General features: G+C 48.0%; 2 protein-coding genes across 2 annotated transcripts; both read left to right on the forward strand.

The window, feature by feature from the left end:
* The first annotated feature begins 388 nt into the window (after positions 1-388).
* On the forward strand, positions 389-14,813 carry gcfc2 (GC-rich sequence DNA-binding factor 2). The gene is made up of 18 exons (XM_084446585.1): positions 389-748; positions 1,008-1,112; positions 1,308-1,478; positions 1,852-2,106; positions 2,371-2,474; positions 2,619-2,737; positions 3,303-3,486; positions 3,902-4,025; positions 4,184-4,247; positions 4,682-4,758; positions 4,919-5,118; positions 8,524-8,668; positions 8,773-8,894; positions 9,081-9,157; positions 9,553-9,619; positions 12,717-12,863; positions 13,264-13,403; positions 14,664-14,813. Exons 1-18 carry the CDS (start codon positions 436-438, stop codon positions 14,779-14,781), a joined length of 2,532 nt encoding a protein of 843 aa, XP_084302711.1. The 5' UTR covers positions 389-435; the 3' UTR covers positions 14,782-14,813.
* Positions 14,814-15,068: 255 nt separating this feature from the next.
* Positions 15,069-16,570, forward strand: pfn4 (profilin family member 4; the record flags this gene model as incomplete). Its single annotated transcript, XM_084446449.1, has 4 exons — positions 15,069-15,182; positions 16,107-16,226; positions 16,354-16,459; positions 16,542-16,570. 4 exons carry the CDS (start codon positions 15,069-15,071, stop codon positions 16,568-16,570), a joined length of 369 nt encoding a protein of 122 aa, XP_084302575.1.
* Between the last annotated feature and the right edge of the window lie 269 nt (positions 16,571-16,839).

The raw sequence follows: 16,839 nt of genomic DNA on the forward strand, positions 1-16,839 counted from the left end.
ACAAACAACATGGCTGAATCCGCTCAGTCCAGCGCTGGTTTGATTGCAGTAGCGGGCCGGCGGGGCGGGGCGGGGTGGGAGGAGAGAGCGCTGTTTAGGTGGGTACGAGACTGATCTGAGATCAGCTGTTCATTCCTAGTCTCATTCGGGACCAGATCAAAAACTGATTCTGGTCGGTGACTTTTATTTCATCTAATTTTAACCATGCAGGCGTTCACATCCCCTGACCGTATGGTTGTTGACAGCAAATGTTCAGTTAGTTGCTAAACGTGGCTGTTGAAAGCATCCCGAATGTACGCGACACAACAGTGACTACATCATCCAGAAAGCATTGCGAACTCTATCCGACAGATTTGCGTCACTTCCAATTTCTTTCCGACGTGCCATATTACGTTGTATTTACATGGCGCTCTTCACTTGAAACTCTAGGCCAACATGTTCAATAAGAAGGTCCGAAGAAACTTTCGTCAACGGAAAGGAGAATCCAGCGATGAGGATGAACAGAAAAACGGAGATGGTGCTGAAAGCAAAGTGCAAGCCGCTACTGTAAATGTAAAGCCGTCAAAGTTGCCCCAGAGCCGGGGGATCTCCTGCAGTTCCAAGCGTGAAGTGACGCCTCCCAAGTCCGACTCGAGTGATGCCGAGGACCCGGGGGACGACAGGGGACCCTTCGCTACCCGGAGCAGCAGCAAGGATGAACAGAAGAAGAAGAAAGGAAACGTTCTTAGCTTTACTGATGAGAGAGAAGGTAAGGGAACTGACCAGCCTCGTTTCGGCTAAAACGTATTCCAAACGTCTCTTGTTCCAAGTCACTCTCCGCCTTTTATTTCACTGGGGTGGAGGAGGAAGGACAGTAGGCCATCTCGGAGTTTATGTATATATAAGTATTCTTGAGACACACCCAACAATCGCCAGTAAAATTGTTAGCTAATATTAATGAAATTGCTTGATAGAATGGGCACTATGCTATGGTGACTAAACCATTTCCCCCTTCGTGTTGTGATCAGTTGAGGGGTCCGAATTCAAGGTGAAGAAACCATCGGACAAAGCTGTGGTTTTCCAAGCCCGTAAGAAAGAGGGTTCCCCTGCGAAGACAACCTCCAGGCTTCCAGGTAACTCAACCACATCCACCTGATCCCACGACTGACCGAACGCTAGAGAGAAGGATCACTGTAGTCATTCAGAGATATAAGATACATATTTCTGTGTGTGTGTGTTGGCTGTAAACTGTTCGGTAGTTGAACCGGTGGTGATCACTGCTGAAGGCACACGCTCAAGTTGATCTCTTGTCTTCCCTCCTTCACCAGCCAGGAGAGACGTGACCGCGGCGCTCTCTCCTCGGGGGCGGTCCGGTAGTGATGATGACGACGATGGTGACGAAGAGCTGTCCCCAGACACTGACCCAGAGGAGGACGCCAGATCGACCACCTCCAGCTCAGCCTCTGACAAAGCCTCCAAATCCTCAGCTCCCAAAAAGGGTCAGTCTGAGCTGCCTTCCTTCCGTACACCTCAGGCCTGTTTCTCACACACAGACTGGGCCTGGAGAATCCCTATTGAACGCTCTCTTGATAATAATAATAATAATAATAATGATTCGTTTTATTCATAACCTGTTTTTCGTTAGACTAATGTTAGGCCTAATTTGTATTTAGGAAACTAATCCCAACTCTTAACCAGGCCTTGGTTTCAGCTCTGCCAAGCAGGTACACCAAAACTAAACGCTATCCTGAGCCTATTCAGAACATTTACAGAACCTTACCAGCACCTATTCCAAACGTTTAATCAACGTTTACATTTTGCCAGCTGGGGTGTAACCTGTGAGACCCTCTCTCTCTGTGTTGCTGTCAGCAGTGGTGATCCCAGACGCCAGGAGGATCCAGGCAGCCAGGAGGCAGCGGCAGCAGGCGCGAGCCCAGAAGGGGTACATCCCCCTGGGTAAGGATGGGGACAGGTCCCCCAGCACCCCCAGCTCCTCCGGGGATCAGGACCAGGACAGGGAGGACCGGAGTGACCGAGACGAGGACGACGAGCCGGATGACCATGAGCGCAGGATCGAGTTCGCCCCGCGGCCCAAAACCATCAGGGAGAGGATCGCAGAGAAGCTGGGTGAGATAGGAGGAGAGAGAGGAGAAGAGGAGGATGAGGAGGAGGAGAGGAGAGAAGCTGGGTGAGAGAGGAGAGGAGAAGAGGGGGAGGAGGATAGAAGAGCAGACAGACGGTCTGTGAAGGAAGGAATAGACGGAAAATAAGAACTGGTAACGAATAAGTTTAGCTGAGGCTAATGACCATTTTTGGTCCCTTTGGTCAATGTGTGCGTGTGCGTGTGCGTGTGTGTGTGTGTGTGTGTGTGTGTGTGTGTGTTTGTTGCAGGCGGGAGTGGAAGTGAGGACAGTGACTCCCAGGAGCGAGAAGACCAGGACCTGTGGGAGGAGCAGCAAATTGGGAAGGGGGTGAAGAGACACCCAGGAGAACAGGTACACCGTCTGTCTGTCTGCCTGCCTGCCTGTCTGTCTGTCTGTCTGTCTGCCTGTCTCTCTGTCTGCCTGCCTGTCTGTCTGTCTGTCTGTCATTATTTGTCCTCAGTCGTCTCCCATAGTAACCACTGCCCTGCCCCCCAGAGTCCCAGCAGTGAGGGCAGTGCGTCCAGCAGCAGGAGCAGACAGAGGAAGAGACCGGTCGTCCCAGAGTCCCTCCCCTACATCAGCGTTGCCATGGTGAAGAAGAGGATCACTGGGAAGTCAGTGCCTCACCCATCATACCACCATGAAACACAATACGCACCACAGACATGACAGACAGCAACAGACACAGAATACATATCTATTACAAAATAAACGTTAAATGTAACAGATGAAAATATAACGCTAAGGATAAATAAGTAATAGTGCATATAGTGCGTTGTGTGTGTGTGTGCTTGAGTGTACGCATGTCCAGTCCATATCCGTATAGTAAGACAAGGCATACTAGCTGTAACCCCGCCCCCGTAAGGCGTACTAGCTGTAACTCCACCCCCGTAAGGTATACTAGCTGTAACCCCCCCCCCCGTAAGGTATACTAGCTGTAACCCCCCCCCCCCTGTAAGGCATACTAGCTGTAACCCCGCCCCCGTAAGGTATACTAGCTGTAACCCCCCCCCCCGTAAGGCATACTAGATGTAACCCCGCCCCCGTAAGGCATACTAGCTGTAACCCCGCCCCCGTAAGGCATACTAGATGTAACCCCGCCCCCGTAAGGCATACTAGATGTAACCCTGCCCCCGTAAGGCATACTAATTGTAGCCCCGCCCCCATGCGCCCCTCCAGACTGGACTCTCTGAGGCAGGTGCACCGGGCGCGGGAGGCGGAGCTTCGGAGGATGGAGGGGGACATGGACAGCGCCAGGACAGCCCTGGAGAACCTGGAGAACGGCTCCTCAGACCGGCAGCTGAGGTTCTACCGGGACATGAACCTCTACGTACGGAACCTGGCGGAGTGCCTGAGCGAGAAGGTCAGAGAGCCCCCAGGGAACTCTGGGAAATAAGTATTCCCGTGCTTGCGTTTAATATACCGCCAGCATAACAGGAAGAAATTTCATGCAAATGGACAGTGAAGGATGGATCATGAAGAAAGACACATGGGACACGTTTGAATTCTCTGTTGATGAATTATCCCTTCTTTCCTTTGAGATATCACTGGTCTGATAGAGCTAATTCAGTAAAGGATGTGTAGGAGAGCACAGGCATTCACCCATCCCGGTCATGTGAGATCTTTAAAGTATCAAAAGAGAGCCTTTGATAAAAACAAGGACCCATTATTAAACAAGGACCCAGTATTAAACGTTACCACGCGGTATTTTACATGTTTTACTGTAGTATCTGGGGGTGTGATTGCGAGCGGCTGATTGGTCGTGTGTCCTGGTGTAGGTGGTGGAGATCAACTCGTTGGAGCTGGACATGCACACGCTGCTGTCTGACCAGGCGGAGGCGCTGTCGTCACGCAGACGCGCAGCGGTCCAGCTGGAGTCCGCTCGTCTGCAGCAGCTCAGCTGTGAGTCTCCCTCAGTGTGTGTGTGTGTGTGTGTGTGTGTGTGTGCATATGTGTGTGCGTGTGTGTGCGTGTGTGTGTGTGTGTGTGTGTGTGTGTGTGTGGCTGAAACATGAGATTGTTTAACTGGACGGAAATCTCCCCTGTGTCTTTGTCTCTAGACAGCAGTGATCCACAGAGTGAAGGGGAGCCAGGCGACCACCTGACAGAGACATGGATGAAAGGGTGAGAGAGAGAGAAAAGGAGGGAGTGAGAGAGAGAGACAGAAAGATGGAGAGAGAGAGCTCCTTCAGTAGACACGTCATCTCTCTCCACCATTACATTATTACAGCTGCAACAACTGATCTTTTTCCTCATTTTGTCAAAACTAATTAAAACCACCTGATATCCGATTGTTTCCTTGAGCCATAGTGTCCTAGTTGCGTCCAACTTCAGTGACTCACCCCCATCTGTCACCACGCCTTGTTCTTCCAGCATTTCTGCCCGTGTTGTCAAATTACGTAACTTTGCTCTGCCCCGTGTCTTAAACATACATATGATACGTTTTAGGCCTTTTGCTTGTAAACAAGTCTATTACTGCCATCTAGCGGTACTTTCACCAGATACATACGTCACCATCTAGCACTGGCATCGTGTTTAACTTGACATGTTTCCGTTAGGGAGGAAGAGGGGGACAGTCTCCCGGCGGACAGCGAGCCTTCGTCAGAGGAAGAGGCAGAACTGCAGAAGAAGAGAGGTGAGGGGGGCATATCCATGACAACCAAGCGGCTTTCGCTGTTGCCTACAGGGAAAGGATAAAAAAAAAAAAAGTGGACAAATTTGAATGAGACGAAGAAGATCAGACTTGTTGTTGTTCACTGTCCCTCCCTCCGCCCCAAACCCCCCCCCCGGTCCAGCTGAGCTGGTTCGCAGGTCGCTGGGCGTGTTCGCTGACGTCCAGGAGGAGTTCTGGGACGTGAGGAAAGTGCTGTCCCGGTTCGAGGAGTGGAGAGGCTCCTTCCCTGACTCCTACCACAGCGCCTACATCAGCCTCTGTCTGCCCAAGCTGCTCAACCCCCTCATCAGACAGCAGCTCATCGGCTGGAGCCCCCTACAGGTGAGGGTTATACACACACACACACACACACACACACGTTACGACCCAGCTCCTACAAGTCATAACAAAAAGGCTCAAACTATAAGTAACGAAATATTTAATAAAAATAACGCAATAAACGACAGCGAAAGACAAAGATGGGATGTGAGGTATCAGGGATATCAGTCGTGTAGGGAGGGGATGTGAGGTATCAGGGATATCAGTAGTGTAGGGAGGGGATGTGAGGTATCAGGGATATCAGTCGTGTAGGGAGGGGATGTGAGGTATCAGGGATATCAGTCGTGTAAGGAGGGGATGTGAGGTATCAGGGATATCAGTAGTGTAGGGAGGGGATGTGAGGTATCAGGGATATCAGTAGCTTAGGGAGGGGATGTGAGGTGTCAGGGATATCAGTCGTGTAGGGAGGGGATGTGAGGTATCAGGGATATCAGTCGTGTAGGGAGGGGATGTGAGGTATCAGGGATATCAGTCGTGTAGGGAGGGGATGTGAGGTATCAGGGATATCAGTAGTGTAGGGAGGGGATGTGAGGTATCAGGGATATCAGTCGTGTAGGGAGGGGATGTGAGGTATCAGGGATATCAGTCGTGTAGGGAGGGGATGTGAGGTATCAGGGATATCAATCGTGTAGGGAGGGGATGTGAGGTGTCAGGGATATCAGTCGTGTAGGGAGGGGATGTGTTAGTGATATCAGTCGTGTAGGGAGGGGGTGTGTTAGTGATATCATTCGTGTAGGGAGGGGATGTGAGGTGTCAGGGATATCAGTCGTGTAGGGAGGGGATGTGTTAGTGATATCAGTCGTGTAGGGAGGGGATGTGTTAGTGATATCAGTCGTGTAGGGAGGGGATGTGTTAGTGATATCAGTCGTGTAGGGAGGGGGTGTGTTAGTGATATCATTCGTGTAGGGAGGGGATGTGAGGTGTCAGGGATATCAGTCGTGTAGGGAGGGGATGTGTTAGTGATATCAGTCGTGTAGGGAGGGGATGTGTTAGTGATATCAGTCGTGTAGGGAGGGGAGGTGTTAGTGATATCAGTCGTGTAGGGAGGGGATGTGTTAGTGATATCAGTCGTGTAGGGAGGGGATGTGTTAGTGATATCAGTCGTGTAGGGAGGGGATGTGTTAGTGATATCAGTAGTGTAGGGAGGGGGTGTGTGGGTAGTAGGGGTGTGCCCGAATACAAATACGGTATTCGGATGAGCACAAATAGTAGCTTTTTCCCGAATAGTAAATTTGTCTGAATATTGTAAAAAATATTCGGGAGGGGGGAGAACAGTCAAATACTGTATGAGCGAGCGATACGCGCACGTTCTGTCTGCTTGTTGACATGACACGACGAGGGAGAGAGAGAGAGAGACAGAGGCGCACACGCTTGCAGTCTCGCACCTGATGTCTGTCTAGACGTCTAGTCAACGCGGAGAGGGAGGGCAAGTTTGGAGCGCTCAGAGGAGCCAGATAGTAGGCAGGCAAGTTGCCTGAGGCAATGAACGTAAGCAGCACCGAGGGCTTTTGTCCCTAGTTAACTGGTTTATTGAGACAGTTATTGGATTTTGTTTTTTTGTCGTAGCCTACCTGCTGCAATAGCCTATGTGAACTGTAGCGTTTGTTTGAGCAGAGGAGGACCGATAGCTAGCATGTTAGCTCAGTGTAGTATATCTAGCTAATGCTAGCTATTTCAGCTATGCATGCTCAGCCTCTCACTAGCCTATATAATATCCAGCTATTTTGAAATATGAAATAATTATGAAAGTATATTTTAACAACTGAAACACAACTGATCAAATGTTTGATCCATGCTGTTCAGTTATCAGCACAACAGAGTAGTCTAGTGTAGGCCTAAGATAGGCTATAATCAAAGTCCTTATCTCTGATATAACAATAATAAACTATTTAAACAGATTTAAAAAATAATAAGAATAATTTCACTACAATGCCCTACCCTACTTACCCATGGTTTAAGCACTGTTGAAACTTGAGTAGGCTGTAGGCCTACAATTAGGCCTATAGTCATTTTCCTCAGCTTATTAGCCTATAGCCTAGGCTACATTTCATTTTATTATTAATTTCAATTATATTTATAGTAATACATGTTTATTGCTGGGTTTGTGAAAACCATTACTAGTACACCATGCTGCCTGTGTCACATGGTTGCAGATAATATATTAGATATTATGACACGGGAGAAATAGAGCTACTATAGCTGTTCTAGCAAAGTTGCTATAAAGACTTATATTTTGATTTAGAAAATGTTTGTGTATTGGCTAAGGACATATACAGAGCAGTAAACATGGGCTAGATACTTCATAAGAGAGACATGACTAACAGGAGAGTGCACAGATAGTTACAGAGAAGTTGCCTACATGGTAGACCATTATGTGTTAGCTATCCCTGTAGTCTCTGATATGATATTTGAGTGAATCATATAACAAAGCACTTAGCAGAACAGGCTCATAGAGAATGCCGCAAAGCAGAGATGGGGAGACAGAAAGCAGAGAGCCAAAGGTAAAAAGGGGTGGGGTTGGCTGGGTAGGGACAGCTGATGACAGAGTGGGAAGGAGCTGGACACGAGGAAGGCAGGGGGCCTTTAGGTGGACCTTGGCCGAGGACGGGATGGTTCTCCAGGGCCTGCTACAGGGTGGCCTGCAGGAGACAGGGGGAGTCCACAGGACCTGTTTAGAGTATAAAGCCTAATTTATACTTCATAAAACATCTCATGGCTCATGGCTCTTGGTTGCCATGGAATGGAATGGCTGGGCATTGTCTTTAGCTCCCATTCCATGGCAACCAAGAGCCAAGAGCCATGAGACATGAGCCATGAGCCGTTTTATGAAGTATAAATTAGGCTTAAGAGGGAGAGACACTAGGGAGGACGACAGGGTTAGTGGCTGTACTGGACGTCCACAGCAGACACGGGGGTATCTATCGGACTCAGGGTGGTCTGCGGGTGACAGTGGGGCATCCACTGGACCTGGTTAGAAGGTAGGAGGGAGAGAGAGAGGCACTAGAGAGAGGGGAGGCAGAAAAGGGTTAGTAGCACGCAGAGAAATGAAAGCAACACAGATATTAAAACAATATGCCAGTCGCAGGGCAACCAGCATCTGTATACAATTCTATATATACACACAGTGCATAACAGGATGTACACCAGTGTATACGAAGGATTCACAAGTAGGCTGGAGGCTTTCTGTGTCTCAAGGTCCTGGCTAGTGATTGTAGGCTAGGCTGAAAAGGTACGTCTTAAGATCTCTCTTAAAGATTGCCGGTGTTTCATTGCCCTCCTTAGGTACTCTGGCAAGGTGTTCCAGAGGTTGGGGGCATAGAAACTAAAATAGCATGTATCTATTGTGTATCTACTGTGTATCTATTGTGTTGTATTTCTAGGTTGTTTTCTTTGTTTACTGTGTTCTAGCCTGCGGGGGAGGAGTTTGAGGCGTTGCCATGGTACTGTGCCGTGGAGGTCTTCTGTCACGGACGGGGCTACGAGGAGGTGGAGACCCCCGACAGGAAAACCCTGCCTGCCATCATAGAGAAGACTCTACTGCCCAAGATGCAGGGTCAGTAGTCTCCCTCACACACAGAGGCACGCACACACACACACAGAGGCACACACACACATGCACACACACACATCTCACAGGTCTGTCCTGTGTCCCCCCAGGCTACGTGGAGCTGGTGTGGGACCCCCTGTCCAGCCGTCAGTCCTCCTGTCTGTCCCAGCTGTGCCACCGGCTGAAGGACGACTACTTCCTGTTCCAGGGAGAGCAGAGCAAACCAGTCAAGGTGACCAAACCGAACACCAGAAGACATCCACTAAAGATGGTCACTAAAATGGTCAATTTTGACTCCTACAAACAAACAAAGCTATATCAAGGGCTCGTCTTACTGTATATCTCTGGATGTAAAGTCTCTGGTAAACGTGACATTTTTAGGAGCAGTCCAATTAAATCTCTACTTCCTCCACGCCAGGCATTTGTGGAGGCAGTGATTGGTCGGCTGAGGAGCTCGGTGGATGAAGACGTCTTCGTCCCTCTCTATCCCAAAAAGTGAGCGTGTCCCGTGTCCACCACAGCTGTCCCATCCTCAGACGTCCTTTTTCTACTCACTTTACCCAGTTTATAAACCTGTCTTTGACAGTTGTTTGTCTAACTATAGAGGTATATTTAACACCTCCATCCTACAAGTTAACAGTCCTACATTAACCTACCACAAAGTCTTGAATCACTGGACTTCGTGATGAAGAAATTGGTGATGAAGAAATACCCAGTTTATAAACCTACCTTTGACAGTGCAGTTGTTTAACTATAGAGATATATTTAACACTACATCCTACAGGTTAACGGTCCTACATTAACCTACACTATGAGAAGTCTGATGACACTTTCGTCTTGAATCGCTGGACTTTGTGTAGAAACTGACGGTTGTTTGTTTCGGCTGACAGGTTTTTAGAAGACCGGTCTTCTCCACAGTGTCGGTTCAGAGACGGGCAGTTCTGGACTGCAGTGAAGGTAACATGACAAATGAGACTTTGTTGGCTCCGCCCAGCGACCGCTGGCGGAGGGTATATTTTTGGTCGTGTGTGTTATTTCGTTATTTCGTTCGTTCGGTCAAATAGCAGGATTATACAACAACTACCAGAGCGATTTTCATGAAACTCGGTGGAGGGGTGTAGCATGGGCCAAGTTAGAACACATGAAACTCGGTGGAGGGGTGTAGCATGGGCCAAGTTAGAACACATGAAACTCGGTGGAGGGGTGTAGCATGGGCCAAGTTAGAACACATGAAACTCGGTGGAGGGGTGTAGCATGGGCCAAGTTAGAACACATGAAACTCGGTGGAGGGGTGTAGCATGGGCCAAGTTAGAACACATGAAACTCGGTGGAGGGGTGTAGCATGGGCCAAGTTAGAACACATGAAACTCGGAGGAGGGGTGTAGCATGGGCCAAGTTAGAACACATGAAACTCGGTGGAGGGGTGTAGCATGGGCCAAGTTAGAACACATGAAACTCGGTGGAGGGGTGTAGCATGGGCCAAGTTAGAACACATGAAACTCGGTGGAGGGGTGTAGCATGGGCCAAGTTAGAACACATGAAACTCGGTGGAGGGGTGTAGCATGGGCCAAGTTAGAACACATTACATTTTGGTGCAGATCAGAATCACTGGGCGGATACACGAATTAAAAGACAACAACATTTTCCATACTTGGACCGGCTTCGTTCCCTTTATATTTACTTCTCCTGACGTATTTCCTATACCGCCGGTGGCCAAGCGGTAATGTACCCGTCTAGAAATGCGGTGGCCCGGGTTCGATTCTCGGGTTTGGCTTTTGATATCAATCAATCAATCAATCAATCAAAGCTTTATTTATATAGCGCATTTCATACCCAGAGGCAACACAATGCGCTTTACAGAGAACAAGGGAGGTGGGCAGACATCCCACCCCTACATATTCCAGAGGGAAGCAAAAAAACAGTAATCACCCGAGGGCCAGATAAGTGAGCTGTAAAAATTCTTCCCTGACCCCTCTCAACGAGGCGATCGAGCAAGCTCCTGGAGTATGTTTGTCTACCGGCTAAGAACATTTATAGAGCAATAAATAACATTAAATTACATTTTCAGAGTAAGAGAGGCTAATAACATCATAGGAGAGACATGGCAAAACATTGGTGTATGTCTGTGTGTGCATAAATGTGCCTGGGCCCAGATAGAGGCAGGGGTTTGGGTAGGGTGGGGGGTAGGAAAAGGATACGGACCCGGGTTAGGGTGAGGGGAAGGGGATCTGAGCCCAGGACTGGTGTATGTCAGTGTGTGTGTGAGTGTGCCTGGGTCCAGGTAGAGGCAGGGGTCAGGGGTAGGGTTGGGGTAGGAAGAGGATACGGACCCGGGGTAGGGTGAGGGGAAGGGGGTACTGGACCCAGGCCTAAGGCCGGAAGTGGACTGTTGTATGTCTGTGTGTGTGTGTGTGTGTGTGTTAACTAATTTGCTACGACATCTGCAGCAGATACAGGGGCATCCATCGGACTCAGGGTGGTCCATTGGCGACAGCGGGGCATCCACTGGACCTGGTTAGAAGATAGGAGGGAGAGAGAGAGGCACTAGGGAGAGGGGAGGCAGAACAGGGTTAGTAGCACACGGAGCCATATATAGAGCAATACATTACGTCAAACTACATTTTCAGAGCAAGAAAGGCTAAGAGCATCATGGGAGAGGTGTGGCAAACACTAATGTGTGTGTGTGTGTGTGTGCGTGCCTGGGCCCCGATAGAGGCAGGGGTTGGGGTAGGGTGGGGGGTAGGAAAAGGATACGGACCCGGGTTAGGGTGAGGGGAAGGGGATCTGAGCCCAGGACTGGTGTATGTCAGTGTGTGTGTGAGTGTGCCTGGGTCCAGGTAGAGGCAGGGGTCAGGGGTAGGGTTGGGGTAGGAAGAGGATACGGACCCGGGTTAGGGTGAGGGGTAGGGGTACTGGGCCCAGGCCTAAAGCCGGAAGTGGACTGTTGTATGTCTGTGTGTACGTGTGTGTGTGTTAACTAATTTGTTACGACATCTGCAGCAGACACAGGGGTATCTATCGGTCTCAGGGTGGTCTGCTGGTGACAGTGGGGCATCCACTGGACCTGGTTAGAAGATAGGAGGGAGAGAGAGAGGCACTAGGGAGAGGGGAGGCAGAGCAGGGTTAGTAGCGCACAGAGCCATATATAGAGCAGTACATTACATCAAACTACATTTTTAGAGCAAGAAAGGATAAGAGCATCATGGGAGAGGTGTGGCAAACCCTGATGTGTGTCTGTGTGTGTGTGCGTGCCTGGGCCCAGATAGAGGCAGGGGTCAGGGGTAGGGTGGGGGGTAGGAAGAGGATACGGACCCGGGTTAGGGTGAGGGGGAGGGGATCTGAGCCCAGGACTGGTGTATGTCTGTATGTGTGTGAGTGTGAGTGTAGGTGTGCCTGGGTCCAGTTAGAGGTAGGGGTCAGGGGTAGGGTTGGGGGTGGGAAAAGGATACGACTTTTTTTGTTGCTGTTTAGGCCCAATATTGTCTTATGTTTCTATGAATGTAAAACAAAATCATATCTGACTCATGAAAAACAAATCAGATAAACACTGTATAAGAAAAGTTACAATTTCTCGATAGGCTGGGTGCATTAAGTAGCGCTATAGAACGAACGAATAACATACGAACGAATGAACGAATGGCCGGCGACCGGAAACTCTTATGCCAAGCGACGCACCTGGAAGTTCTATAGCGCTACTTAATGCACCCAGCCTATTACACCAACAAAATGCATTAATGGGCGGAGCCCTGTGCTCTCTGAGCACCCTTTCTAGTTTACTTTTGTATTTCAAAGAATACTTTTCTGTTTCTCTCTCTTCAACTTACGGAGTGTTCATTTAAAATGTGTCTACTCTGCGTATGTGTGTGTCGGTGTGTATGTCTGCGTGTGTGTATGTATGCATATGTGTATGTCTCGCGTGCGTGCATACGTGTGTGTCTGCGGCTGTGTGTGTGTATGTCTGCGGCCGTGTGTGTGTATGCGTGCGTGTGTTTGTGTGTGTCTGCGTGCGTGCATGCGTATGTCTGTGTGCGTGTGTGTGTATGTCTGTGTCCAGCTCCTAGGTAACATGGTGCTGTGGGAGGGTGTGGTCCCAGAGGAGACTCTGAAGGAGCTGGTTCTGGAGAAGCTGCTGAAGCGCTACCTGATGATGACTCTGCTGAACGAGCCCCGGCCGCACGACGCCGTCCTCAAGAGCAAGAAGGTGTGGATCAGGATCAGGCTCGTGGCTCGGAGACTTCTGGAATGTTTTGTCTAAGGCATTCATGTCTATGTACTGGGGTCTTGTTTTAAAGCTGTAATATAAGATTTTCAAACTTTGTATGTAAGGTGTTAACTTTTTTTCACTTTCTCTCCCTCCCTCCCTCCCTCCCTCCCTCCCTCCCTCCCTCCCTCCCTCTCTCTCTCTCCCTCTCTCTCCCTCACTCTCTCTCCCTCCCTCTCTCTCTCTCTCGCTCCCTCCCTCTCTCACTCCCTCTCTCTCTCTCTCTCCCTCCCTCCCCCTCTCACTCTCTGTCCCTCCCTCTCTCTCTCTCCCTCCCTCCCTCTCTCACTCTCTCCCTCCCTCCCTCCCTCTCTCTGTCTGTCTCCCTCCCTCCCACTAGGTGGCGCTGTGTTTTCCTGCGTCATGGTTCAAAGATGTGAGCGCCGGCTCCTGTCTCCCTCAGCTGCAGTCTCTCAGTGACCACCTGGTCCAGACGGTCCACTCTGTCTGCAAACAGCAGCCTGACAGCCCCGGCACCCGGTAACTGACTGACTAACTGACTGGCTGGCTGGCTGACTGACTGACTGACTGGCTGACTGACTGACTGACTGACTGACTGACTGACACACACACACACACACACACACACACACACACACACACACACACAGACACACAAACATCACCATGCAGCCGATCCACTGGGCTCGCTGGGGACTGGGCTGTAAATCAGGTCCGCTTTGCATCGGGCCCAACAAACGCCCCTTACCTGTTCTATCATAACCATATATACGACGGCCTGTGGAGCGCTATTGCTTAGTATCATAGGCAATTTTATAGGAGGGGCACCCCTGATTGGCCAGCCCAACTCTGCTCAAATTCTTTAAAAAAATTATAAAAAAAATAAATAAATAAAATTTGACTAATTAACACATTTATTATTAAATACATAATTGTGGTTTGTACCAGTTTGTGTTAGGTCATCATTTATTTTAAAAGTGTATTTATTACTTAAACTAGGCTACCTTAAAAAAAAAGAAAAAAAAATTGTAATGAATATATTCATAATCCACCAATGGCACAACTCGTCCGTCGACCTCAACTATTTCTGGTTTGATCTGTTACTGCAATTTTTTTTAATCTGAGTCTGACTGTACTGCTCAGTGCTCAACAAGCTACAACTAGCCAACCTGCTCACAATGGCAAAAGAGCTATAAAAACAATTGACTACTTCTTCATAATTAAAAAAAAAAAAAAAAAACTGGCAATGCTAATGAAGAAGCTATCACTCGAAATGACACCGCAGCAGGTGCAATCGAATGCAGAAGTGCTCCAAAGGCTATCGAAGCTATGCTTAATTTAGTTACTGTTGTGCTACCGACATGGCATAGCCTATTTCGAAGGCTGCAGGACTGCCTGTGTGTGTGATAGCCTACACTCACTGCTATGCTACGTGCACAGTTGCAGTTTGATGTTGTGATGTTGGGTATGGCCTAGTGCTCGGTCATAAAGTCATATTGACATGCTTGTGGTGTCTAGATGAAGTTTGATGCATAGTGCATATTGAATTGTCATACAGATTTCTTATTAGCATAGGACTGTTCACAACTGGCATTCTTTGTAAATAGATGAGACGGGACGGCAGAACTGTTTTTTTTTTTTCTCACGTCAAAATGTTGCCCCCCTACTCTCAGAGGGTAAATTCGCCTATGCTTAGTATCAACATATTTGTCCATGTGCGTCAGACTGTCATAATATAAAATAATCAAATTCTGATTGTGTTGTGTCTTCCCCTTGTAGGACTGTTGTGAGTGATGTGCTGACTGTCCTGGCAAGCATCAAAGCATGGGACAACGTGACGGCCATAGCTGAGAAATACCATTACAAAGACCTCCTCGACTCTCTCAACCTGTCATGATTATTACCATTTGAATCATGTCATTTGGTATAATTCTGTACATCATACAAATATTCTTGTACTTTTTTATGAATAAACGTTTGTCAATAGATTAGACTGCGTATGGTATTTAAATCAGGGGAACTAAATGTTATAGGTGATGTTTCACCTGCAGCTGTTTAACAGTAACACCGCCAATCGTTTCCATGGAAACTGATAACAATCAATGGTCAGTGAGTGGAAAGCAAGATAAGTTTGTTTACAGACAGACAGACAGTTCTTAGTAAAATTTATCAGCAACTATGAGTATGAACCAATTTCAAAATCTGATAAACGACTGCCTGATTGACACAAAACATGTGGAAAGCGCAGCGATAGTGGCAAAGAATGCAACGACAGCCGCTGCGTCTACCAGGTTCAAGGTGAACTAGCTAGCCTAGCTAATAACGTTAGCACTAGCCACTACCATCACCACGACGTTAGTGCTAAACCTGAGCTGTTGCTATGCTTCTGGATAACTAGCTAACCAGCTAGGTTAGCAATGCCAAATATGATGTAGTGTTTGCAATAACTGGGCTACAATAATACGCATGTACAGTAAGCAGGGGTAGTGTTGACGACGTGGGTATAGTAATGGCAAAAATTGTAGAATTGTTAGTTTTTACATCAGTGGTGGTGGATAACACGTGGGTAGAGATGTAACCGTATGGAAAAATTCATATCACGATTAGACCAAATTGATCACGGTTAACAGTATTATTAAAATTAAAAGTGTGCTGAACATTTTCTAAAACTACTGATCACACACTGAAATCATCTCACCAAGTTTTATATTGAAAACCACAGATAAAATCAGCACTGCACTTTTTGTTTGCATAAACATTAAAATAATGCGTCTTGGAGAGGGCTAACTTGATGCTGGACAGTAACAGTCAGTTTTTACAAAGCGCAGAAATCAAACACGGTTTTAATGATAATTTTATTGCAATACATGTAGTTGAATTTGATCGTCTTATCATTATTTATAATTATACCGGTTATCATTACATCCAGAGGGTATAGTCAGGGGTGTAGTGAAGGGTAAACCCAAGTAAACTCAGTTTACCCACCTCTTTAAAATGAGGCTGAGAGTTCACTCACATATCTTCAACTGTATTAACCAATCAGGGGGAACTTGGTGGGTAAACTCTGCACTCAACAGTTTACCCACCTCTGTATTTACCACTATACTGTGTCCATGGATAAAGAAGTGGATGTCCCTGCGTACTGTTTACCCTCCACTGCATGGAAGAAGTCTGAAAATGCACAGCAGACCCTCTTGTACTTTTCAGATCTCTCCACAGCAGGCTCAGGTGTTCATCGACTCTTTCAAGCACATGGCTTCCACAAGAGAGCGAGGATTCTACTTCCAGGAGAAAGCCTTTACCTGTGTCCGGGCCGATAGAAGCTCCATCTACTGCAAATGTGTCAGTTAACCAATGAGTTAAGCCTAGTCTAGCTCCATATTTGAAATGTTCATATCTGTAACTTGAACATATTATGCTGTAAATAGCATTACTGTATGATAATAGTAGCCTACGACTTTTCTGACAGGACGGCCAAGGCTTGATTCTCGTGAAGACGGCACTATACATTATTGTTGCCACCTACAACGAAAGCATGTACCCCAGCGTGTGTGTGGAGGCGGTGGAGAAACTAGGTGAGATCGATGGATGACGTCCCTTCATATCTAAACCCACCTGCTCACCGTTCCAAATAATCAGTACCCGACTGCTTTGCAGCAGAATACCTCAAAGAGAAGGGGAAATGAGACCTGGTGTGATGCTGCAGCTGATGGGCCCGTCAATCCCAGCTGATCCAAGTACCCTGCTTCTCATGTACGAGAGACACGGCACACATCACAGCCATGTTGAGGAGGAATCTCATCCAGCAACGAGACGCTCCAGAGACACTAGGTGGAGCTGGTGGGGAGGAATATAACCCTGAACAGGGTTGAATAACCAGGTGCTACAGAACACTGGGTTTCCAACACGGATCAGGCATGATGTCTTCCACTGTTTTCTTCATGTTCCCCTCTTG

The sequence above is a fragment of the Borostomias antarcticus genome, assembly GCF_949987555.1.
Source record: "Borostomias antarcticus genome assembly, chromosome: 12".
Classification (NCBI taxonomy): domain Eukaryota; kingdom Metazoa; phylum Chordata; class Actinopteri; order Stomiiformes; family Stomiidae; genus Borostomias; species Borostomias antarcticus.